The sequence below is a fragment of the Lichenostomus cassidix genome, chromosome 2 (genome assembly GCF_008360975.1).
Source record: "Lichenostomus cassidix isolate B80296 chromosome 2, HeHo_3.0, whole genome shotgun sequence".
In the NCBI taxonomy this organism is placed as follows: domain Eukaryota; kingdom Metazoa; phylum Chordata; class Aves; order Passeriformes; family Meliphagidae; genus Lichenostomus; species Lichenostomus cassidix.
The window spans coordinates 31,614,216-31,639,693 of NC_139482.1; the positions used below are offsets into that span (position 1 = coordinate 31,614,216).

Consider the following 25,478-nt stretch of genomic DNA (forward strand, 5'->3'; position numbering starts at 1 on the left):
AGGAATCTGTTTAATGTATAACTTCATAAACCACTGATCTGCTCTTACAAGCACATCCAAAGTCTGTGAAAATTACAGAAATTGCAAAACATCCATACCAAAGATTTCTTTATATTTAAACTTGAAGAAAAATGTCTCAATTTTTTTTAATACCTTTACAATTAATTACCAAGATTTACTGATTAATACTTATTCGTTTTTATTTCCCAGGGAAGAATATAATTTTTTATTTAAGGAGAAATTTTACCAACTTTTAATTACAGAAGGAACGAAAGTCTGGATGTATAAATAAAAACATTATACCACATATTGGCATTCAATTAAACCTGACTTGAAGGTACTATTAAAGACTTTTTCCCCCTCAGTTTGAAAACTAAAGGGCTCTATGCTAAGGACTTTCCTGAAACACACTTGAGTAACATTGAATTACCAAAAATTTCCTATCCAATGTGCTTAAAGTAAGAATTGCAAAAGCAATATTTATCCAATAATTTCAAGTCTCAAAAAAGGCCTGAAATGCTACTATTTTTAAGACGAACTTTCAGCATGGAGAGGTCACAAAATCTGGCCTGTGCTTGACAGATCCATGCTTTTGTAAAACTTTTATTGAAAGAGTATACACTTCCCTATTTCTCCACCTGTTGCCAAATGCTATCATTCTTAGAAAGCAGCCAGAGCAACCATGTGGTGGTTATGACCCACAAACCACATCCCCAAATGTCTGACACACAACAGAGCATATGAAATACATTTCTGCAGGTGTTTGGGTCCATCTACCCACTGCTGCATTTTGGGTATGGTACACCCTTGTGAAATGCAAACTCTAATTGAGAAATATAAGTTACTTCACACTGAATACTGTATCCTTTACTGTATCCTGTACTATCTCAGGTTACCGCACAAAATTCAACAGAAGAAAAATGTTCCTGATCATGATGAAAGTCACTATCAAGTACCAACAGATTATTTCATTACTATTGTCATCAGGATTAGTCAAGAAAAAGAACCAAACTTTTAACTACCTTCATAATTTAAGACACATGAGCACTTACAATTATCTCCAGTTACCATAAGAGAAAAGGCACTAGAAAGGCTACACAAGCAAAAGCATATAGAGTCACAAGAAAATGTTCGGCATTCAGTCCTTGCTCTACTCCACTATCAGCACTCTATCAGCATTAGCCATGCCAGTATCTCATGGCATTTGATTGAGTCATCATGATTAATAGAATTTTAAGGAACATGCTGATTTACATTAGCTATCACAGATGTTTTCACTTTTTTCTTTCCAATTCTTGTCTTTCCTTTGGCTCATTTCTCTTTTTTTTCCAATCACAGCCCTTAAACACAGTAACATTTTACCATGAATTTTCATGGCAGATTAAAAACTGAGGAACCTCCTATTCTTAAACAAATAATCTTTGTTAAGTAATGTCTGAAAATCTATGGGGTTTAAAAAAAAAAAAAAGCCACGCCAAAATCTAGAATACCTTTGCTGCAATGATAATTTGGGGCCAATAAACATTATTTTTTAAAAATCACCACAGAAATACAAACTAGCCTGCACAGTTCTGGAGGGGAGAGAGCAATCTACCCAACACATTTCCATTCAACAGAAACCAAGCAGTCACCACTTCAGTACTTGAACTTCAGTGTTAAAAGGGAGAAAACCAATTGAAACCGAAACGTCCAAAGAGCAAGACTTCAGCATAAAAATGAAGCATATACCTTGTCCACTGTACTTGTTTTCTTCCTTCAGTTATACATTAGTAACTTTCTCTCACAGTAAGACCAATGTATACACATACACACAGAGGAATCCACTGTTGTGTCCTCCCACCCCATCCTAAATCCCAGAAAACACAGATAGTATTTAAAGATAAGTTTAGCAGAAAAGCATACTTCTTAGTATCTGACAGTGCTAGAAAACAGAAACATACACATCCCTCAATCCTTACTGTACCCACAGATAAAAGAATCCAAGAAGGAGGAAAAAAACCCAAGTGGATCAGCATAGTAACCAGCCGCAGAGGCTTACCAACATTTGGGCAAGGAGCCTTTGAAGAATACTGAAGTATTTAAAACATTAGCTCAATTTTCTGGTTACTGTGAAGATAAAGAGGAATCTTTACCCAAAAGACAACTGTTAACAGGGATAAGTATGGTGGTTGAATATCACCACATTTTGGGAAAAAAACAATGAAACAAAATGCTTACCATGAGCTTCTGCAATAAATAAATTATTACATTATACTTATGTAAAGACTTAAAAACAATGTGCAGCCATTCAAATTGTATTTATTCAATCACACCGTAATGCAAATAAGTTAGGTCCATATAAACTTCCTTTTGCTTTATATACAACCTATGCCATTAGCAAGCTGATTGAGCCAGCTGGTCTAAGTGTCGGCCTCATCCTCTGGAATGTACGTCTCTTCTGACACTCTGTCCATCGGCTGCGTCTAGAACAGGACCACCACAGCCTTCATCCCCAAAGTAGACTGAAAGGGGAGGGGGAAGGAAATGAAAGTCAGATTTGCAGCGTGTACTTGTCTTTAAATTGACAATTGTAAAACACAAATCTGGAAGAACAGCCCTATAAACGTACAGAATAAATGCTAGCCCCCAAAATACTGGAATTGTGCCACCTTTAAAGTCCAGTTTAAGCCTACAGAGTACCAACGTGCTCACAAAAATGAGTATCTGGAAACTTCAGATTAGACCAAACATCTGCTTCTGGTATCTATGGATATATATTCTGTTACGGAACACATATTTTACACTGTACACATACACACAAAAAAAAACAAGTCTCAAACCACCAGTGAAGCTAAATAGAAACACTGTCAGCAAGCAAACAACTGCAGCAACCTGGCAACTAAAACAGATGATTCTACTGAAATTGTAATATGATCTTAATCATGTTTTCCCATATTTTCTACTGTTTCTACTGAATCCTAAAAACAGCATTTCTATACACTGTAACTATGTGCAGCTGGAAGAGTTAATCTATGACTTTGTAAACAATACAATCCATCAGTTATTTGTTTTAGGAATACCTGGTCCTGCACAGTAACCAAAGGTACTTCTTGAAAAACAGAAGAACCACCCTTTCTTTAAAACTTGAATTAGTTTGACCCAAGGAAGCCTTTCAATAAAACTCAAGTATCACTAGAACTTAAGCATTACTAATGCCATAACATTGCAGCATAACAAAGAATCCCATGACTCTGTTACAAGGCAACATGAGCCAAATGCACTTTGCTTCATGACAGCGACTAATATAGAAGGATATAGCCCTTTATTTCATGCAGCTTTTATGCAGTGCTACTGCCTTGTTTACAAAGGCAGGAGATTGGGTTTTGATTTAAATTTCTGCCAGAAAGCTGAGAAGTTATTCTTCAGTGCAGAAATTTGCACAAACTAGCTCTACGATTAGAAAGGCAGCTGTCACACGAAAGACACAGGAAGTTCCATATCTTAAAAGCCATGCAAGATTAAGAGGAAGGCCTTCCCAAGAACTAGAACTCTGCTGACTTGTCATTTGGATTTCCAAAGAAACAAGAACAACAACAATTGAAAACAAGGGATGGAAGCAACACTGACAACTGTTGCTGTCCAGAAATAACACACAAACCAGTAACAATCTGCATTTACACTTGTATTTGGAACCAATACATACCTCCAGATACTTGGCTCAGGCATTCCAGGATCTGCACCTCTTTTAAAACCTGAAGTGAAACATAATTACATATATATGTAAAAATAAATATATGCAGACTCCTACATAGTTAAATCTCTATCAAATTACTCCAACCCATTAAACTGCAATGAAAAAGAAAAGTACCAAACAGAGAACTGTGATTCATGAAGCTGTGCACTAACCTGAATAAAACCTGCACATTTTTATGAGGGTCAGAAAGCAAAGAAAATAAATACAAGTGTACACTTTTTTTTTTTTTAAGTCTTACCTGCATCTTTGCCTGACTTAAAATTCAGAGTCAACTAACTGTGTGAGATTAAGGAAGTCATCTATCCTGGAGATCAAGACATACACACCTTTACACACACAAACCCATGTATTTTAAATGTTGTTCAGAAAGCACCCTAGCAGGGCTCTACTAACAGAGATGCCTACAACTGGTGTCAGTGAGCACCTGGAGGTTTAACAGGCAACGTTCTGCAATGACTTCTGACACAGAACTTAAAAGCAGTATTTCAGTAACAGTTGACTCCATTTAGCATGACAGAATGCTAAATGTTAAATGAATTAAACCTCAAATCTTCTATCCTGACACTTTTTTGAAAAAGCTACATAGTACTGAAGCTTGCAAACAAGATGTTTTCTAACAGTGAGGAAAATTAAATTAAAGTTAACTACAAGGAGTTTATCCCCAGCCATTGACTCAAATACCAATTGACTAAAGTATATGTATGTTAGGGACATGTTTAGTATATGAAGTATCTTTGCTCTCTGGACTGTAAAATAAAAATCTTGAAACAGAATCATGCCATTCAGGCACTGTTCTACACTACACTGGCTATCTAGAGGTGAATGTTTCATGAAAAATACATTATTTCTCTCATTTACAGAAAATAAATAATTAATGTCATCTTGCCTGAAACACAGGCCACAAAGATTACTGGAAAAACTTGCATTAACTTCACAGGCACTGGAAAAGCTCTTCGAAGATAACCTTCAGTGCTCTGACATCCTGACCCAAGTTCTTTGGCTGCCATACTGTCTGTCCAGCAACACAGTTTAAAAATTCATAAATTGGAGTCACACTCTGTGTGTGAATGTTTCTGGCTCCTCCTCTCACCCCCAGTATTTATAAATATGCAAAACAGGTTTAACAAAACTGCACTGGTCAAATTTACTGACTTAAAACCAGGGCAGCCACTTCAAAGCAAGTTTGAAAAAATACAACAAAATCCCACCAATGACCTATAATTGTACATTCACAGTCTGGGCTCCTCATAAATGCCCTGAGTTAGAAGTTCTTTCAGAGAAAGTTACAGGCTCAAATTTCTGACTATTTTCTTGCCTAAGTTTAGTTTAGCATGTATTTTATATACACAGGGGTCACACCTTCCCTCCCAGATTCAAAAGTAATCCCAGTAGAGAAGAGGGTCTTCCAGTCCTGCAGACTTTGAGTGCATGCCACCTCCAAATGTCTATGGCAATCAAGGTGGCACCTGCACATTCCCTTCCCATCTGCTTATACCTTCATTAATGCAGATAAATTTTTAAAAAGGCAATGCAGATGTGGAACAGCACACTTATTTTCTGGAGAGATGAACCTGAACTACTACAACTTAAAATTTCTCACTGCTACATAACAAAAATATACTAGGCACTCTGGTGTTTGTGCAACTGTAAGAACAGTAAGGTAGCTTTATATAACTTCAAGTGACTTATTTAATGTCCTCTGGTGTCACTAAGAACAAAAAGCATCTTTCCCACACCCACGGACAGTGTCATAGAAGTAAAATCTAAACAAAACTTCAACAACAAATTAGGTCACAAAACACTGCTGAAATTCCCACCCAAAACTCATTAATTTAAAATAATTGATAAACTAAAAATGGAAATGCAATTAAAGTTCAGACCTAATAATGCTAATTAGTTTTTTCCATAGTTTTTGAAGTGACTTCTTTTGCTTGTAGTTATTAAAGCACTTCTGTAACAGTTAAAGAGACCAACTTTTCCCTGGCTGTTATCTGTGGACAATCAGCCTGAAAGTCCTTCAAACAGGACACTGCATTTCCCTCAGTCAAAACAACCTATCAGATTTGACAGTAAATACATCAAGCTCCCAGCCCTCCTTCATGTTTGCATTCAATGCAGAGATGCCTGCCTAGTTTAGGTGCTTTTCCCACAAGGCCAAACAGCTTGGTCAGAAAGTAAGCATGATGAATTGCAGAGATCAGCCTTCCTGGGCTGATCATAAAAGAAGTGAACAGAAGTGTCAGGTCTGCGGCACTCGTGCCTGTCTTAAGTGGGTCAAGCTCTTTAACAAGGACAGCTGATGGCATACAGCTCTAACTCAGCAGGAGAACTAACATGTGATAGTGATGCCTGGCCAGCCCCATGACAGGAGCAAGCAAAATATATTCTGGGGACCAGGCGTAACATCGAGGCATCCCCTTAACATTCCACTGCAGCTTGGAAACAGGAGCCACACCATTTTTGGTGGGAGAGAGACTGTAACCTCTACGTTGCTAGAAATTCAACCTCAGCCAGAGGTTGGCAACTCCCTTGGCGCCACGAAGCAATGCTCCTAGACCTGATAGTGCTCTCCTCACCACAGACTCCCTGATGCACACAGCACCACAGCCTTGGCTACTACAGCAGGCAGTCACTGACACATGGTTAAATCGCTGCCCCATTTGATGTTTGGCTGCCTCAGTGCTCTGCCCACTCCCCAGAGAGGCCCTCACACAGCTGCACACAGGGGAATGGCCTCCAAGGAGGAAAAGGGACAAAAACCTCTTTATTACAGAACGACAGATTGCCAGGATTCAAAGGGAGCTCTTGAGATCCCCCCAGTCCAACCCCCTGCCAAGGTAGGGTCACCTAGAGCAGGTAACACAGGAATGTGTCCAGATGAGTTTTGAGTATCTCCAGGGAGGGAGGCTCCACAGCCTCCCTGGGCAGCCTGTTCCAGTGCTCTGCCACCCTCAACACACATAAGTTCTTCCTGATGCTGAAGTGGAAATGGTCGTGTTTTAGCTTACAGCCATTGCTCCTCATCCTGTCACTGGGCAGCACCTAAGAGGCTGGCACCATCCTCCTGGCACCTGGGTGCCTTTGAGATATTCGTATGCTTTAATGAGATCCCCTCTCAGCAATCTCTTCCCTGGGCTAAACTGGCCCAGCTCCCGCAGTCTCTGCTCATGAGAGAGATGTTTCAGTCCCTTAAACATCTCCGTGACCCTGCGCTGGACCTTCTCCCGCAGCTCCTCGTCTTTCTGTACTGAGGAGCCCAGAACTGGACACAGCACTCCGGATGTGGCCTCGCTAGGGCAGAGTACAGTGGGAGGATCCCATACTTCTTTATAAAGAAAGGAAAAAAACCCCAAAAAGCAGACAAACGCACAGACGAACAGAAACCGCAACAGTAACAAGAAGCCTCCCCGTCCGGCAGTTCTCTCAAGGACAAGCCCGCCCTCCCCTCCGCACATGCGCGGCCATGGCCGCGGGGCGCACACGGCGGGGAGGCCCTGCCCCCCGCGCCCTTCCCTCGGCCCCGCCGCTCCCCGGCAGCGTCCGGACACCCCGGGGGACGGAGAGCGGCCATCGGACCCGGTAGCCCCAGCCCCGGCACCGGCAATGGCCGCCGAGGGCTCCCCGCGCGTCCCCCGCCCGGCACTGACCGAGATAGAGCACCACGGGGATGAAGCCCCAGCGGATGGCGAACTGCCCGCCCTTGAAGAGCTGCTGTAGCCGCTGCTTGGCCTCCTTGCTGAGCTTCGGCATCCCGGCGGCGGGGCAGAGAGGCGGAGGAGGAGGAAGAGGAGGAGAAGAAGGAGGAGGAGCTCAGCCGCTTCGTAACAGCGCCGTGCGCTGGGCGGGACTCCTTGCTGGGCTGCGGGGCGGGAACAGGGGGTAGGCCTGCCCTCGGGGGCCGAGGAAATGGCGGCCGTGGGTGCTTGCCCTCACCGCCACCCGGCGGGCTTGTCCCGCCTGCCGGCCAGCGCCACAGCCTGAGGGATCGGGATCGGAATGGTCCCAGCGGGGCCGCGCGGCTGTGAGGGGGCGCGGGGGTTACAGACGCTGTGGGTCTTCCTCGCCCGCCTGGGGTGCTGCCGCACTCTTGTGCTTGTTTCTTGCCCGGAGCTCTCGGGGTGTTGGGCGCACGCCGCCTCTGGAGGGTAGGAAGTGTCTTTGGTTAGTGAAGGGTAGAGATGGAGTGATAAGGAAAGGTGTTTCTGGAAGAGACTGGAAATGCCTCTCGGTGAAGTTCTCCATGAGGTTGTGTCAAGGAAGATTTAGGATGGATGTCAGAAAAAGGTTTTTCACCCAGAGGGTGGTTTGGCACTGGAATAGGGTCCTCAGGGCAGTGGTCACAGCACCAACCTGACAGAGTTCAAGCAGTGTTTGGACAACACTCTAGGCACATGGTGTGACTCTTGGCGTGTCCTGCGCAGGGCCAGGAGTTGGACTTCGATGGTACTTGTGGGTCCTTCTCAACTCAGGATATTCTGTGATCTTTGGTACCAGGCTGTGTGATGTACTCAGGCCCTGGAAACATGGAGTTCAGAGAGTGAAAACTTCACTGGAAATATGGGAAGACCTGATACCTACAAAATGCAAGTACAGTGCTTGGAGTTTGTTGTCCTTACAAATCTCAGAGCCTGAATAAGCACTGAGGCACTTTCTTTTTTAACTAATAAATGAGTGGTCTCTGTCCTTGCAATGCCCTAAACACCAAGCTACTGTTTGTTGGACACAACTGACATGATGTCTTGCTGCATAGTGCCTGTGCCATTGACTCAACCAGCTATGTCATGTCTTCACCATATTTTCATTCTTTCTCAGGTAGCCTCCTGCCTTTTGCTCTAATGCCAGATCCAGGCCAGGTGCAGGTCTTCAGGTTCCTGCTATTACTAATGCAGTTGCAGCCATTAACACAATCAGGCTATATCATGTCTACTAGCTATAGTGAAGTTCTCCATGTTATATATTGGTTTGCCTATGGGAGTTTCTTGAAGTTCTGTGGCCATTTTGTCACATTAAGCATAACAGCAGGCCAGTGCTTTTTAGAGCCTAGAAAGAATCCAGGAATATAATATATATGCAGATATCTCATTTCCAGTGTATGGATGCCTGGTCTGCCATTCCAAGATGATAAAACTAGGAGCTCTTAGCTTGCTACTGGCTTTCCAGATACAGGCAGGTACCAAACTGCAGGCAGCATGAGGGGTTCTGCCAGCCCATGACTTGCTTTTGCCGTGAATAATCGAATTAATCTGTGAATAATCAAAGTGTGGGGAATGAAAGCCTATTTTGGTGATATCATGGCACAAACAGTGCAGTCATCTTACGGAAAACACAGCCTTTCCTGTTGTACACCAGTCCAAGTGCCCTGTGCTTCCATAAACATTAAACGTGGGATGCTCCAGTATTTCTAATCATGTGATTGACACACATTTGATGATATCTGAACAGCATGAACATCAGTATGAAGTTCATAGGACTATTCATGAGCCTACACCTTTCCCAAAAGAATATGCCTTTTGGGGAGAAATACTGAGAATTCTACCGCGAAATTGAGAGAACAAGTCTTCCTATCCATACATTTGTGTTGGATTTCAATTTTTTTGGTATATCACTGTTGTCAGACTTTTCAAATTAGTACACATAAGTAGAACTGCACAAACATTCAAAATTACAAATTTTCTTCTGAGCCAGTGTAGTGCAAGAAGCACATTCATTAATCAGTAATGGCTTGTCGTGCTCAAAAGAGAACTCAAACCATTGGACCTGCTGTTTTGACTTGCAGGAACCTGTTTTCCAGCAGTTTGTATTAAATTAATTTTCCTTTGTAGATGAGGCCAAGTAAGATCTGTTTCCACACCGTGGTTACTGTTACAGCTCATTCTTTCTAAACATACAAAACCAACTGTTCATTACAGTGCACAGTTCGTTAATAACCTCTTACAAAATATTGCAATAAAATGTGACCCACTGTAGTGGAATTAAATTGTAAAGGTATTTTTCCATAAACTTCCTGTTATTTTAGTGCAACTGGGATTCAGAAGGTTGAATGTGCAAATCACCTGATCCAAAAGGTTGAACAGCTCTGTCTCCTTTGAGAATTGGTTTAACAGTGTCACATGTGGCACTGCATCTAATATTATTGTGGATGTGCTTGAGAAAGGATACTCACCAAAGTGTGCCACATGTACCACATCTTTGTCTTCTTCCCTTCACACATTGAGTCAAGGAGTAATTTTCAGAGCACAGAAACTTGATAGCTTTCATTTCTCATATCTGCCAATTTGAATGTTTGACTAAAAGCTTCTAGGTTATTTAATTTATTTAACTACAGAACCCAGGAAATTAATAGCAAGTAAGTTAGTATTTGTTTGCAGTTTTCTCACAAACAAACTCAGTGGTAGCAGAGCACAAGGGTGTGTGTTTGGTATGCAAATAAATCCGTGTTGATTCTGTATAGTTACTGGTCTAGATTTACATAGTCTTACATACTGAAGCTGTGAAAGGATATCTGTAAACTAAAAAGAGTGACTGGAGAAGAGCACTTATTTCATCATAACACACATCCATAGTCTCATACTGTCCAACATACTGTATTTGCACTAAAAGTACCCCCCGACTAACCAACCAACCAGCCAACCAAAAAAAAAACCACAGAACCAAACAGAAAACCAGTAAATTATTGTACTGACTGCAGAAGTTTTCCATGTCTTTTTTTGGATCCTGTGTCACCTAGGATGTTAGAGGGTCTAAGAGCTCAGCAATCCTTTGGTGATCTGCTGACTCAGACAAAGGGGTAAGGAGAACCACAGTCATCCTTCCTGTAAGTTCGTGGGATGGCACTATTCACATAATTTAAATATTGACAATTAGCCCCTAAAAGCAAAGATGCCTGTGATGGGGCACAAAACAATGAGCTGTTTTGAAGAGAGAAAACTTAATACCAAAAGAAATGGGTACCATAAGATGGAGGAGACTCTGCCTGGAGAAGGCAGAAGTAGGATTTTATGGGTGTGCTGTGAGTATACATGTTTGTGGTAAGACTTCCATGAAGGATTTTGATTTTATTTGATTTTTTTCTTATGGCTGATCATGAAGACAAAACCACTTGGAATGGTGTGTCCATTAAATAAGAAGAACAAGAACCCCAGTTGCTGGAGTGAGAAAAGAAAATTTGTGATACCATAGATGCTGAAAGTCTTTTGTTGCAAAAAAATAAATCTCTTTGAATTTCTTTTGCCTTGTCGCTTCACGTGATCAGCAATAGCAATAAAATCAGAAACAAAATTGCAGAGGTTTCAACTGGGACAACAAGAAAGTGAATCCCTACTGTTTTATTAACTCCATGACCAGTAATTCCACAAGTCTTTTCACAGCAAATATCACTAATACTCATTGTAAAATGGCCAGATATTTCCATTTTTATGGGTAAATGAGACAACTGAGATTCTTGTAGACATGACTGAATCACTGAAGTGTCAGTCTCAGGTTCAGGGAAATAATGTCACTCAGTCAGATGGCTTTAACTTGTCTTTTTGAGTGCAAAGGATACCTTTCAGGTTAAAGAATTCCAGACCTCTAAAGCTTTATCTCAGCAAACCATGAAGTAAAGCCATGCAACAGTACATGTAACTCAGAGGTGGATGAAGGAGACAAAGTTCGGTGACACATTGAAGTCTGTGAAAAATCACTGTAAACTAAATAGGAAATCAGGCCGTTGCAGGCCTCCATTATGCACTTATCACTCTCACTTTTGAGATTTCCCCTTCAATTTACTGACAAGCTGCAATAAATTCATCTGCTTGGGAACAGAATTTGAGCTTGACTATATTTAGGAGGAACTTAGATTTCAAAGATGTTATAGTCGATGTTTCATACTTTAGGATTATGCCATAAATCAGTATAAATAGCACAGGAACATAAGGAAAAGCTCTTTAACAGATTTCCACTACAGGCTGAATCTTTATGATGTCAGTAAAAACGGCAGTATATTATGACTAGACATTCTATTTCACTTCATTGTTATTACTAAACTTCCTATTTTTATTGTCCCTAATAATGATGTTCCTTCCATTACATTTTAGTATTCTTATTCGTTTAGTCCAATAAATCCCTGCTCCTCTGCACTACCACTGATCTTGGAAATGTTCCTTTTCATTTCACAAAGACAAGAAAAGACAAAGAGAAATGGAAAGTACTACAGTCAAAATATAAAAGCCTGATGCTGTCCAATTAGGTCATGTGCAAAATAACCAGAATTCTAAAATGTCTCCTGAATATTATTGAGACATAGATTACTTGGGGGTGAGTATATTTGAGGTATTGTATTTAGCATAGTTTCAAAACATGCTTGGAATGCAGAGCTGTAATGCAAATAAAAAATCTCTGTCCAAATTAGAATCTTTTTCATATGGATTTGTGTATGATACTTGTTGGATGTACTCTGGTCACTGTCTGATATGGGATATTTCCAAGAAAAGTGATAGTGCCAGATGCTGTGCTGGTTTCAGCTGGGGTAGAATTAGTTTTCTCCACAGTGGCTGATGTGGAGCTGTGTTTTATATTTGTGCTGAACACAGGGTTGATAATATAGAGATATTTTTGTTATGGCCTAGCAGGGCTTGCACAGAGCCAAGGCCTTTTCTGCTTTTCATGCTGCAATGCTGGCAAGGGGACTGGGGTTGCTTGGGAAACTGGGAGGAGACACAGCCAGGACAGGTGACCCAAACTGACCAGAGGGATATTCCAGACCATGTGACATCATGCTCGGTGCATAAAGTGGGTGGAAGAAGCAGAAAGGGAGGGGTGTTTGGAGTGATGGAGTTTGTCTTCCCAAGTAACTGTTAGCTGAGATGGGGCTCTGCCCTCCTGAGGATGCTGAACACCTGCCTGCCCTTGTGACGCAGGGAATTAATTCCTTGTTTTGCTTTGCTTGTGTGCACAGCTTTTGCTTTCCCTATTAAACTGTCTTTATGTCAGCCCGAGTTTTCTGGCTTTTCCCTTTCCAATTCTCCCCCTGCTCCCAGTGTGTGTGAGGCGTAGTGAGCAGGCTGCTGCATGGGGCTTGGTGCTGGCTGGCATGAAAGCAGGACAGATGCCTGTCTAGGAAAGTAGTAGAATGATCAGAATGGCAGGAGCAAAAAGCAAAGTGTAGTAATTTCATATATGCAATGCATTAACTATACAATGTATTTATTTATTTATAAATAAACAAAGGCTGAATGATAACATGGAGTTGAGTTATAACCTCATAATTTTTCATTACAGCTTCTGAGGCCAGGGAAGGAGAAACAGCAGTCTGAGGTGAGACAGCATTGAAAGAACCTCATCAAATGCTTTTAGAGACCTCTGAGAACTGTTGATGTGCTTAAAAATTGAATATTACCTGCTTCACAACTGTAGTGTGGTTTGAAGCATAACTTTCCCATTTTCCCCATCTTAATAATGAAAATTAGGTGTTACACTTAGAGATATTGCTACCTTTTACCATCGATAGTTTTTCTAAAATCACAGTTCCTCAAAGCATGTTTTTACAGTTGCAGTACTTGGCCAAGGATGAAAACAATAATCTGATTCCTTAAATACTTTCAATGATACGCAGAAATCTGATGGATAAAAGGATTTTCTGAGGCCAAAACTAATACCCATATTTACTCATTCATTGTTTTTAAATTAAGCTTTTTTTTAGCAGCTAACCAGCAAAGGTTTTGGTAACACTAGGAGGATTTTCCTCTAAAGATATTTGAATGTAAACATTTTCTTTGTCAACAGATCCCAAATAAATTTTTGTTGCTGAAGAATATGTTGTTTTAACAGCACACATCTATAAAGATTTTAAAAGATTTAAAAGATGCTTATTTAAAGCAAATTTTTACTATGATTTAAACAAGATGAGGAAAACAATGAATATATTCTGATTTTCAAAAGTTTCTGCTTGTATACTTGCCTTTATACCAGTTCCAACCTTAGTAAATTGTATTATGGTGAAACAACCATGAAACTGGTAAGTCTTTGCAATCAGTTGACAGCATTGCATGTGAAAATGAAATATTTCTCTCTGATACAGAACACAGAACTGCAGCATTTGAAAAATAATAATTGTAACTATAAGTAATGTTCTGCTTTCTCTCTTCAGTGAGTGTTGTGATAGTCTTTCTTAGCCTCCCAACTACAAAAAATAAACATGCTGCTGTAACAACTTTTTCTGACAATGAAATATTTGAACATGTAACTGATTGATGCACAGCTCTCACTTCACTCATTGACAATAGAGGTTTTGGATGCACTCTCAGATTTTGCAAGATAAATATATACAACAAGCTATTCATTAACTCTGTTTGTAAGCTAAAAGAAAACAAGTAGTAAAGCAAAAAGAAGAACCTCTGAGTTGAAATATGCCAGGTGGATCTGAAACAGTCTGTGTGGGTTTTTTGCCAGTTTGCTCTGGGTTTTATCTTAAGTTACAGTTAAACGAATTATATGTAGTTTCAGTTACTGTGTATATCCCTAAGTATCCTTTTTTGTTGTAACTTCCAAAACAAGAAGGGTGTTTGTTGAAACTTAAGATTTTTTTTCCAAAGTGTAAATTAAAGTTTAATTTAACATAGCTTTAATTTCAATGGAATTTAAAGCATAGCAGAGTCTAGGTTTTAGTGTTGTCATTGTAATAGTTTTTAATAAGTTGTAATACAGAGTCCAGAGCATGAAAGGAAAGGTAGAAATACATGTATTTTCAGATCTTGAATAAGGTTGCCCTGTCAGCAAAGGAAATGTGTCATGTATATGTACAAACTGAATAATTTGCAATATATCTAAATGTTGAACTAATTATTTAGTTAAACTGAACATAGGTATTAATTTATCTTCATTGTTCACTTTGGGTGAATTGAGTTCAAAAACTTAAGGACAAACCTTTTGTCATATTCTTAATTCAGCACAGTCTAACCATGCCCAACAAGTTGAGGAGCAGTTCACACCTCCTTTGGCCAAGCCCTGTCAGGGTGTGCTGCCTGAGCTTCCTCCAGCAAGAGCTGCCTTTCAGAATTTGGAAATTCAACCAATATGGACAAAAGTATCAGCATTCATGTCTGTCTTTAGTTTTTGCATTTCAGTAGTTCAGATTTAATTGAAAATTCTTTGAGATCTTCAGCACTGGGAAGATTAGAATCAGCAATTTAGTATTACAATGATGAGTAATTAAGGCCTTTCCTAGATCCCAAAAAGCGATCAAGGAAAGCTCTTTTCTTCCTTTCCAAGTCGCATCTGGTGCTATCAAGATGAAATGAAGTGCAACTCCTGGTCAATGAAGTTTTTACTATTCTATTAAAAGAAAATTTAGTCCCTTAAAATGCTTCCCTTTTGCCTTTCATACATAATTTCTGTCCATATTTTGTCTGTTTTGGTGTAGCCGTATGCCATATTTAGCCCAGACAAATGTTCTTAGATTTTACTAGCTTCAAAGCATTGTCAAGTGGACACACAAATGTGTCTTCTCTATATATTGACAGCCTCATTCACATGCCTGTAAGTTCCTCTAAGACTCTTTCCACTAATGCATAGAAAACAAATGACCTTTCAGAAAAATACCTATCAGTGTTTCAATCAATGCTGCTGATTTTCAGTTAGGATTATTAAAAATCTCTAATCTCATAGAAGTGCAGAATGACTGCATTTTAGTCATTTTAGATACTGGTTTTTTTGGAGTCCAGTTGAAGATGGTGATTTGTAGCAGCAGGTACCAGAGTGATTAATGATATTTTAGTCATTTTTTCCATAGCATCCTGCCTAGAGAAAAAAAAAGGAAATAAAATCAACAAACAAACCCACCCCAAACCAGTAAGGGCATATTGGTTGTATGCCTTTCACTCCTACTTGTAAAATGCTAAAGGACTCCATTTTTGAATGAGAACCATTTAAGCAAGAATTTTAGCAGATGCAGAGGATATTCAAGGAACTTGTGAAACTTCCTTGTGTTCTGCATTATAAAGTCTGCTAGGCACATCTGGCACAAGTTGTGACTCTGACCCTGACTTCAAGCATTTAAACAGTCCAAATAAAATGCCATTTCTGTAATACTTTTATTTTCCCCCTTTTTTCAAGCGTATATTAAGTACACATCTGAAGAGACAATATTGTACTGCTTTATTTTAGATTTAGGTAGCAGTCACAAGAGATTAAATGCTGTTATGTGTAACGAAGCATGAAGATGACATGATATATGAACAAGAGGCTTTTCAGCTCGATCACATCATCCAGCACATAATGATACAGATTTTGTATTTCAGACACCAATGTCACCTTGGGGTTGAAGTCACTCTAGCTGAATCTGTGTGAGTAAGTATAAATAAGATAGTTCCCCACACCCCAATTACCTTCCTACTTTAAAAATAGAAAGGAAAATGAGTCCTCCTGAGTTAAGAGATTAGTTATTTGCATGTGGTATTTGTGATGGAAAATTCTTTCTGAAATAAACACAGTAATAAATGGTCTATTTTTTCCTCTCATATTTTAAGAGGACAGGCTGCTCCTAGTGACAGAATACTAGACTAGACTGATCCTGGTCTCTTTTAGGGCATTAGTACTTGACTAATACATACAGCACTGTCTACTAGAATCATTTATTGTATCAAGCAAAATTTTTTTTATACTTTTTCTATTAAATTTCTTTATAACCACATGCAGAATGTTATTTCCCATGTTGTATTTTAGTTCAACAAAATACAACTAGCAACAATTAGCATACAATTAGCTACTCTAATATGAATGATATGCTGATGGGCTTTTGAAATCCTGAAGAACATGAGACTGACAGGGAACCTAGATGGGACTTAAAAAAAAAGTATTACAAATCATTTAACTACTATTAAAATTTTTATAAATGCTGAATAAGGATTTCAATTAATAAATGTATCAACCTCTATTAATTTAGTTCCTCCACTTCATTATAGAAAGACACTATTGATCCAAAATTTATTAGCAGTGTTCTGCTAAAGCCAGTGGAGGGCAGACTTGAATTGAAAACTCTTTTTGCTACTTCAGTTACTTGAACTTAAAATACCAGATAGTCCCTTGAGCTCAGTCTCATCACTTCTCTACTATTCTAATTACACTTGTGCTGGATAAAAGCTTCTTTGCAGTTGCTGTTTGACAAAATGAGTGTTTTGCGAATGTTTAAATAAAGATGCTAATATGAAAGTGAATAAGTCAGTGTATTAGCAGCTGTGTGTTACTCATCAGGGATAATCCACACTGCTTAATCATTAACCATGTATCTCTTGAAATGTTTTTTAAAAGCTAGTGAATATAATTATCCCCATTTTACAGATGAAGAAACTCAGGAATAGAGTTGTAACCTTGCAGATTACCTGTCTGGGTGACCTACAGAAACAAGAACAAAATCCAGATTTCTGAGATCTAAGCCCGTGCTTTGCACACATAAACTGTTTTAACTCTTGCAAATGTGGAAATGATTGCCAGCAGCCCAAATTGTGGAGACTGAGAAGCTTACACTGATGAAATAGCAGGCAACCTGACAGTAAGGTTGTCAATCTTTAGAAGAATATTCTTCCCAAGAAGATGGGTGGCAGTCAGATCAGATGGCTAAAGATCTGCTTTAAAGTAGTATTTTATTATTAAAACAAGTACTCTGCATTTTTAGCCATATTTGTCATTCATTAAGTTAGGTTGTAGTCTTTCCAAAGCCCTTATGATATGTTACTGAGTCTTCAACTCTACATTCAACATTTTAGGTGCTGTGTGAAGGTTTGTAGGAATTTATTATAAAAGAGGCCTCTTGAAGCTTCTTGGTGATTTCTCCTTGTACCCTGTGTAATTGTGCACCTCACAAAGAGTTGTCACCTCCAAATAGTCATCACTTTCTGTAATTCACTGAGGCCTGAATATGCAATTATCTCAAAAGGGAAAATATTAATTTGCTCCTCTGCAGAACATAAACTCTCCTCAAAATAACCACTAATTGAAGGCATTTGTTTACAGGCTCATTTTAGAGTAAACCACTGGATCCCCTAGCTCAAGACGAAGCAAGAAAGATAACGATTCAATTAACTAAAACTGCTGCTTTGAGAAACGTGCTTTCCAGTGTCAAACTTATTTTCTTTGTCCCTAATTATACATTGCTGAAAACTGTTAACCATTATTAAGGGGAAATTTGTCTGAAGTTTTGGTGTGTGGCAGGTTTTGCCTGCTGTGAGCTTCACAGGTTTACAGCTCTACCACCATAATGATCTTTTCTTACACTAATCCTAGATGGTGTATATTTTGTTTGCACCTAACTTTCCCTTTTATTTGTAATATATGTGTGAAATGTTAAAAAAAATAGTGATTTAAGAGCAGTTAAAATATCACTACCTCAGAAACACATAATTGTTATGTACAGTTGTGTTTGTTGTGCTGAGCAGACCCAACTGAGTTACTGAGGGAGTTACAGATAATGCAAAATAACTGTATTAGAGAAGTAGCTGTTGCTATAGGCAGATTGGCCAAAAGCCTGTCCCTATATTTCTTTACATGGAAACAAAGGGATAGATGTATGTACTGTCTGAATAAAGAACATGATGATGTGGTGTGCCTGTGCCAAAAAAAATACAATAGTATTTTATTGGAAAAGTAAACTTAGTTTTGAATTTAAAAAATTGGAAGATGCCATGTATAAAATCTGTATTTGACTAAGATCACTTCCTCTGGTAATGTTCCTTCAGAGGTGAGAGTTTTAATGACAGGGAAAAGATACTTCTACATCTATGGAATTTAAAGGCTGTTGCTCTCAAGTGGTCAGGACCTTTAAAGGTGTGCTGAAGTGTCCTTTTAGTAAATCAAAAATGTTTATACTTACTGTCACAAGTAGTTGAGGAACACCAGAAATTGCTTCCATGTTTAGAATTCTATGGAGTCTGCTACCTGTAAGCAGACTCCACTTAAAGTCTCTGGAATTACTAATCTCTAACCTCATTCTTGATACGCTTCAGCCACCAAGAGCCTGTTACACCATCTGGGAGTCTACCTATAGCAATTGCTTTCTCTCCCCAGTTGGCTCCAAGCCAGAAATACATCAATTTGCACAAATACTTCTTAACCTTGTTCACACTTGCGGTGGGGGGAAGGTGTTCATATTTCTTTTCTTTCTTCTTGTCTTGTTGGTGGATGCTTTTGTAGTAAATCAGTACTTGCCATGTTTGCTGTGTAATGGACCAGTGGTTACAATGCATTTTCTAAACTACTGTTTGTTTCACTTTAAATGCACTGAATAAAACTATTTCTCCATGGTCATTTCATGGGTATCTAACTGTAACACAGAAGTCCTAAGCACAAACACATTTAATCAATTTTTTGATAAGGTTGTATTCTTCCTTCAGTAGGGCATACTCAGTTGACAGAGAAAGCCTTCAGCACTTGCAGAGCAACCAGCACTTCTGAAGGCTGAACACTAAGGCACAAACATTTCCCACCAGCTACTTGGCAAGTTCCAGTGTCCCTGTCAAGAAGAAGCTGTTTCATAACTGCTGGGAGAGATTGTGCTTACCACAGGAATGCTACTGCTACCCAGACTAGCTTGTCTTAATTCTGAAAAACCTGCAGCTCACACACACGCATGTACAGCGTCTAGCTCTGGGGTCCTCAGTGCAGGAACATGAACCTGTTGGAGCAAGTCCAGAGGAGGCCACCAAGATAATTAGAGGATGTATGTATAGACACATGATAGGAACACCTCAGCTGCAGCTTGGAAGTCCTCAGTGTTTCATCTACCTTGAACCACGTATGCAAATATTTGACATCATATTAATATTTCAAAATTAGTAGCATTTTGATTGGAGTGATTGGGTTGATACATAGGAGTTCTATAACAGAGGCAGGAACAGATAGTCCTAAATTTTCTGACTCTAGTTTCCACAACAAATTAAAATAAAAAAAGTTTTTTCCAGCACTTGCTGCACAATTGGGGTGAGCGCTGTACCAGAGTCCAGTCCAAGCTCAGAAAGTGTGTGGTTACAAAAATAGTCACAGACCATGGCTATGTGTCTGCATGCTTTATTGAGAATGAGGATTCTGCATTAAGACTGTACATAGCACAGTGTGTGGCATCTCTTGCTGCATTCTTGTGTGGCATCTTAACCACATTTAACTTCCATTTTTTAATCAGAGCTCAACGTTATGAAAAAAATACAAGTTCTAACTTGTACAAAATTTGGTTTATCTCCAATTGTAATAAGTCCAGCCTTGCAACTTTGAGTCCTCTGGGGTGTCCAAATACCTGTCCCTAGAAAACATTCCTCTGTGTCAGAACTCATGGAGTAAACTGTTAGATCAGTACAGTTCCATTCTCTCTAAGGTACTCTATTGTGCATTTGCAATTTTGTTCTGCCTTAAATGCAGCTAGAGTTTTCAGGCTATCCCATTTAACTGCATCTCTGTCACAAGTCACTGATATCAAAAACACATTTTAGCCTCAGTGTCACAAATTAATCGAGTTACAGAAAGAGGAACAAGGTTACTAAAGGAACAGGTTTTAAGATTCTACTTCCAAATAATAATGAATAGCTAAAAAAAGGCTAAAAGCCAGGAGCATGCAACCTCCTACTGGTCAGTTTTCAGTTGATTAGCATCTGCTTTTAACAACTAGTTGAAAAAGACTAATTAGTGACATCACCGTGCCATCCTACATTTCAAAGTGTCTAATGCTGGCACATAGCCACACACCTAGCACTGACTGCTGACTCAACTTCATATCCAGCACTGGTCAGGACTAGCAGACCTCAGCTTCAAGATTTAAGGTAGAGTCAGCATTTTGCCTCCTGACAGCAATAATCTATAGCTTCTATTGCTATAACAATAGGAACAAGCGAAAAGATGTTAAACCAGGAATGGTTTGGTTTTTCTCCTACTAACAGTAAATTTAGGGCAGTAACTTCATGACATCAGTGGGAGCAGTGTGTTCAAATCTTCCAGCACGTCATGGGAAATACAGACTATAAGTTTTCTATTACTATTTTGGCAGGCATAATTTTGTTATTTTTAAAGCTGTTTATATTGGCCACCTCAGTGTTTTCATTATTTCACACATATTTCAGCATTTGAAGAAGACTGTGCTTCAGCAGATACAGGGGATATAGTGTGTGTGTGTCCCCCAGTTTTAGAGTTTCTTTCACAAAATATAATAATATTTACAAGCTTCATTTACATTGCAACTGAGCATTGATCTGTGTTCTGTCAAAGACTGGGGAGGACATTAAATTAGATATTTTAGATTATGAATTCTAATAAAAGGGCAATAGGAATGTCTACAGGAGCAGTAGAGATTTGTAACAGCAAAGCGAAGGATGATTTGAATTAAGAATGAATGAAAATGTGTGAAAGCACCAGCAGGAACAGCAAAACAGAGGGTTAAAAGGATAGATACTTGTTAACACAGAAAATTATTCCCAGTGGAAAAATTAAGGAATTACTCTGTTTATGTCAAGGCCAAAGACCTGCACTTTGAAAACAGCCACAACACAGATGGCCTGTGAGCAAAAGTCCCAGGATCCTGATCTCAGGAGGATGGTACCAAGGCTGCAGCATCAGATACGCCTTGCCTTTCCTGTTATCCCGTGTAGAAAACACGTGTTGAAGACAGAGAAAAACAGGCAATGGGCAGCAACCTGGCCTATTATTTATGGAGAACAAAGTAAACAGGATTCTGAGGTGAAAGATGACCACACACCAGCTGATGCCTCCTAAGGAAAATGACAGATCTGTCCAGAAACCACTTTGTTGTCCCTAGTCAAGGGCTTGTAGGGAGGGCATGGCGGCAGCATCCCTGTTCATTTGTATCAAAATCAAGGGATCCTGGCCAGGCCAATGGGACTCTGATTTGGTGATCAAGAATATGCAAGTGTCAGAGAATTAACTCTATAGCAGAATGAGTGTGAGTGCATGAAATCAACCTGCTTAAAGATTTTGTAAATAAATACCTTCTCCCCTTTTATAAGACCTCACACTGAACTTTCTCACACTGATTCCTGTGTTACAGTGATTTCCCACTGTTACAGAAATGAACAGTCATTCTTGTTGAGGACCGCATCATAACTCCCCCACAGACAGAGAGACAGAGATGCTCATGACTTGCTCTATCTCTTGTATTCCTTCCTAGGTGGGGCATAATAACAAACCCTGTGGCAATTTACCTACAAGTATAGAGATGATCATTTCCTCCTACCGCTTTTCCAAATGGATGATTTGCCCAACACACAGGGAGTTAGTACAGCATTTCATGACATGGAATTTAAGCTTCTTTGAGGAAACTCGTGCACTACCGGAGTAAAATAATCATCGAGTCATAGTTGAGTAGTTATTGATAAAAAACATTACTCCATGGAAAGCCACACAAAAAATAAAGGGTTGGAAAGAAAGTGAAGGAGGAACACTGAAAAAGTCTGCTGTAAGTCCTGGAACAATAAAAAATGAGGAAATAGTGTGTTGGCCTGATACAAGGACAATATGGACTTGGCCAGAGTCACAGTATGACTGAAAGTTGGTAGGACACTTGAATAATGCCTTCCTACACCCCACACTATTCTGGATCTGTAGTGCCAGAGAAGGAGACTGCTGGAAGGGCTTAGTTCCGATAAGGCTAGGCTGTAGCATGCAGAAAGGGAGATTTGGATGTGTTGTTTCTTTCACAAGCTCTGATAGAGTTCATATATCAACTTCTGTAAATGACATGATTAGGGTAACAGACTGCACTGCCTTTTACACTTCCCAGTAAAAAGCTCATGAAATAAATATCTTTGTCCTTCTCCCTCACCATAGTAACAGTAAAATAAGCCACAATATGTATGTCCATTTACCTTGTCAGCCAGATGTCAGTGAGGCTCGAAGTCCTTGTGTTAAGTACTGCAAAAGCCTTTTCCCAGAGGACTAATCAGATGTTACCTGGCAGCTGGCTGTATTTGATCTTAGACATTTACCATGTTTATTCTGACACGATTATGTATTTATTCTTTCAAATTTAGATTGGACTTCTGCAGCAAGTAGAAAATCTACTGGTAGCTCACCAGCCAGTTGGCCTCTGCTGTAACTTTGAGCTTCTCTTTCTAAATGTATTGAGAATTTTATATTTGCTAATTTAGCAAGGACTGGTGATATGCTCAGTGTGGCATAAAAGAGCTGCTCCCTCACAGCAACAGAAGGGAAAGAGGGCAATTCCTTACATTCCAACTGTAAGGAATTGATGCTACTTAGAGATCAATGCCTGGAAATGCTAACTAAAAGCCCAAAAGGCGTGAAATCTTTGAGACACTAAGTTTGTATCCAAACACTCAAATGTTTTGTCATTATTGACATCACAAGCTGGATTTTTTACCCAAGTAAAATGTCTTAAATCCAGTACAATCTCATAATTGTCTTCTCTGGAGTGCCTCTAGATTAATAGAGCTCAAGAGCAGAAATCCGCTCTATATTTCTTGTCTTACAATCAATGCTAGAAGGCTTGCCAAGCTTCTGCCTTCATATATCTTTGGCACTCAAATCAAAAAATGAGCTGGGGAGAGGGAAAGCCTGGTTTGCTAAGAACTGTATCTGCCAGATAAAAAACTATGTATTGGTGGTGGGGGAAGGGATGTGCAAAAATAGCAATTTGCTCCCTCACATAGCTGAACCAGGGTAGGTGACATGAGGGATACCCTCAGTCATGCTGACTACCAAGACCTGCTAGAGGCAGGGGATGGCCTGACTGGACAATGTCCACCTAGCCTGTGGTGACAAAATATCTGCTCCACTGGAGGTGATCAGGATTTCTATGCCATATCTGATTCCTCATAGCTGACAACATCAACTTCTGACTTGCCAGGCAAGACAGGTCACAGGAGCCCAGCACAGTGAATAGCCCACTTTCTAGATCATCTTCCAGGATAAAGAGTCTTAACTTAGACATTACTAAATTACAGAGCTTCACAATTACACAGCTGAAGTTTAATTAAGCTGTGAAAGCAGCCAAGCACTGGGTACTGACAGTAATTCAGCCACGCCACAAGCACTCAGTCTCAGTTCTGCTGCAGCTCCATTGTAGGCTGCAAGGTAATAACCAGGAGCTCAAAGAAAAAGGAGCATGAACCACTGCCAAAATGTAATGAGCTCTTCTTCAGCTATGTAACAGCTTTTTTAAGCCATCACATAAGCATTTTCATTGAAAAATAAAGATCATTGGACAAACCCTATCACCATCCCAAAAACCCCATGAACCTGCCTGCATGGAAGTACAATGCAAAGAGGCCAGCCCAGGCATCACTAGCAAATGAAGCTTAGACTGTCAAATCTCCAAGATGAGGCACATGCTGAGGAAAAGGTTTGGTGTGTTACTCTGGCTACAGAGGGAAGGGGTGCTCTATCATCTGCTGATAGGTACACGTTAAATACTGATTTGGTTAACTAATTGCAAGAGAGAGATCTGAGAGAAGCTGACTGAAAGACCAGCGCCTCTAAAATAGCCAGTGAAGTAATACAAAATCAGTCATGGACAGATCTTTGACCATGAGGGCAGAATTCAGCTGCATGAACAGTGATCTTTGGAAGCTGTCAGGAGTGGCCATGAGATGGAATAGGATCACAGAACCATAGAATGGTTTGGGTTGGAAGGGACCTTATAGATTTCCTTGTTCCTCTGCCACAGGCAGACACCTTCCACTGGACCAGGCTCCTTAAAGTCCCATCCAACCTGAGATAATATCCTTCTATATATTTTATATACAACACAAACAATGAAAAAGGCACATATCAGTGCTTCTGGCATGCTTTTCTTGTAAAAGCCCCATTTAGGAGCAGAGCATTTTAAAATGCTAGCGTTTCTGTGTAAGAGAACTTCATGCTCCCTCCCAGCCCTGTATAGATGGGTGAGTGTTTGTCCCATTGCAAGGTCATGATTAGGTCTGGCAAGTGAAATACAAAACACTGGAAAAATCACAGTGCTGCTCAGCAAGCAGCACTATCTGTCCTAACCAGCCCAGTGAGAAGAAACTGAAATGATGGAATAAATTACTTGACACCTAGACTATAGGATATACTTTAGTGGGATAGGTTCTCTTCCTCCAGAGTCAGGTTTGCACTACTATCAGAAGCTCTGGTTTGTTCTCGTTCACTCAGGGCAGTTGAGTTTCTGTTAACACAGAGGAAAGGTGAAAAGTCTGATAAACGCTGTTAGAAGACAATCTTACCTGAAAACATGCAGTCCATCATGCAACAAGGACAAACAAATTCTGTTTATCTCAAGCTTTAACACTGATGTCTGTGAAGGCTGCCAATGGTATTAGTGCTGTTGTGTCTTTTTTGACTCTTCACCTGAAATATTCCATTTACCTCCCTCAAAGGAATCCTAAATGATAGATGTTCCTTATGCAGAAGGACTACTTTTTTCTTATATTGCAAAATACCATCTGAGTGAAAAGGAAAAGGTGGAATGGTATTTTTGTTTCTGCCTGAAAAAGCAGATCCTTACCATAACTACACAGACAAATGCAGGCAGTGGGATGTATAAACGCTTACATTTTCAACTCAAATGCCAGTATTTCTGGGCATGCTGCCCCAAACAGTCTGGTGTTTGAGTACATACCAGCTCTTGGATAGATTTCTGCACTTTGAGAAGGAGAAGAGCCTCTCAGAAATGCCATTCATCTTGGCCTTTTGAAGCAGAGAGCCCCAGAATGATACCCACTTGCTTTTCTGCTCGTGTGTTCCTGCAAGGGCCAAGGTGAGGGGGAGCAACCCA

The 25,478-nt window shown here is 39.8% G+C and overlaps 1 protein-coding gene, 1 long non-coding RNA gene and 1 other non-coding gene across 3 annotated transcripts; 2 read left to right on the forward strand and 1 right to left on the reverse strand.

The window, feature by feature from the left end:
• Positions 1–2,283: 2,283 nt before the first annotated feature.
• TOMM7 (translocase of outer mitochondrial membrane 7) lies at positions 2,284–7,540 on the reverse strand. The gene is made up of 3 exons (XM_085050913.1): positions 7,381–7,540; positions 3,683–3,731; positions 2,284–2,501 (listed from the first exon to the last, which is right to left on the reverse strand). The coding sequence occupies exons 1-3, from the start codon at positions 7,481–7,483 to the stop codon at positions 2,486–2,488; spliced, it is 168 nt and encodes a 55-aa protein (XP_084907039.1). The 5' UTR covers positions 7,484–7,540; the 3' UTR covers positions 2,284–2,485.
• Positions 7,541–7,630: 90 nt separating this feature from the next.
• On the forward strand, positions 7,631–19,009 carry LOC146441073 (uncharacterized). The gene is made up of 3 exons (XR_014849780.1): positions 7,631–7,894; positions 12,992–13,027; positions 14,659–19,009. It is a non-coding gene; the product is annotated as an uncharacterized LOC146441073 (long non-coding RNA).
• On the forward strand, positions 13,271–13,358 carry LOC146441074 (small nucleolar RNA SNORD93). The gene has a single exon (XR_014850494.1). It is a non-coding gene; the product is annotated as a small nucleolar RNA SNORD93 (small nucleolar RNA).
• Positions 19,010–25,478: the final 6,469 nt, after the last annotated feature.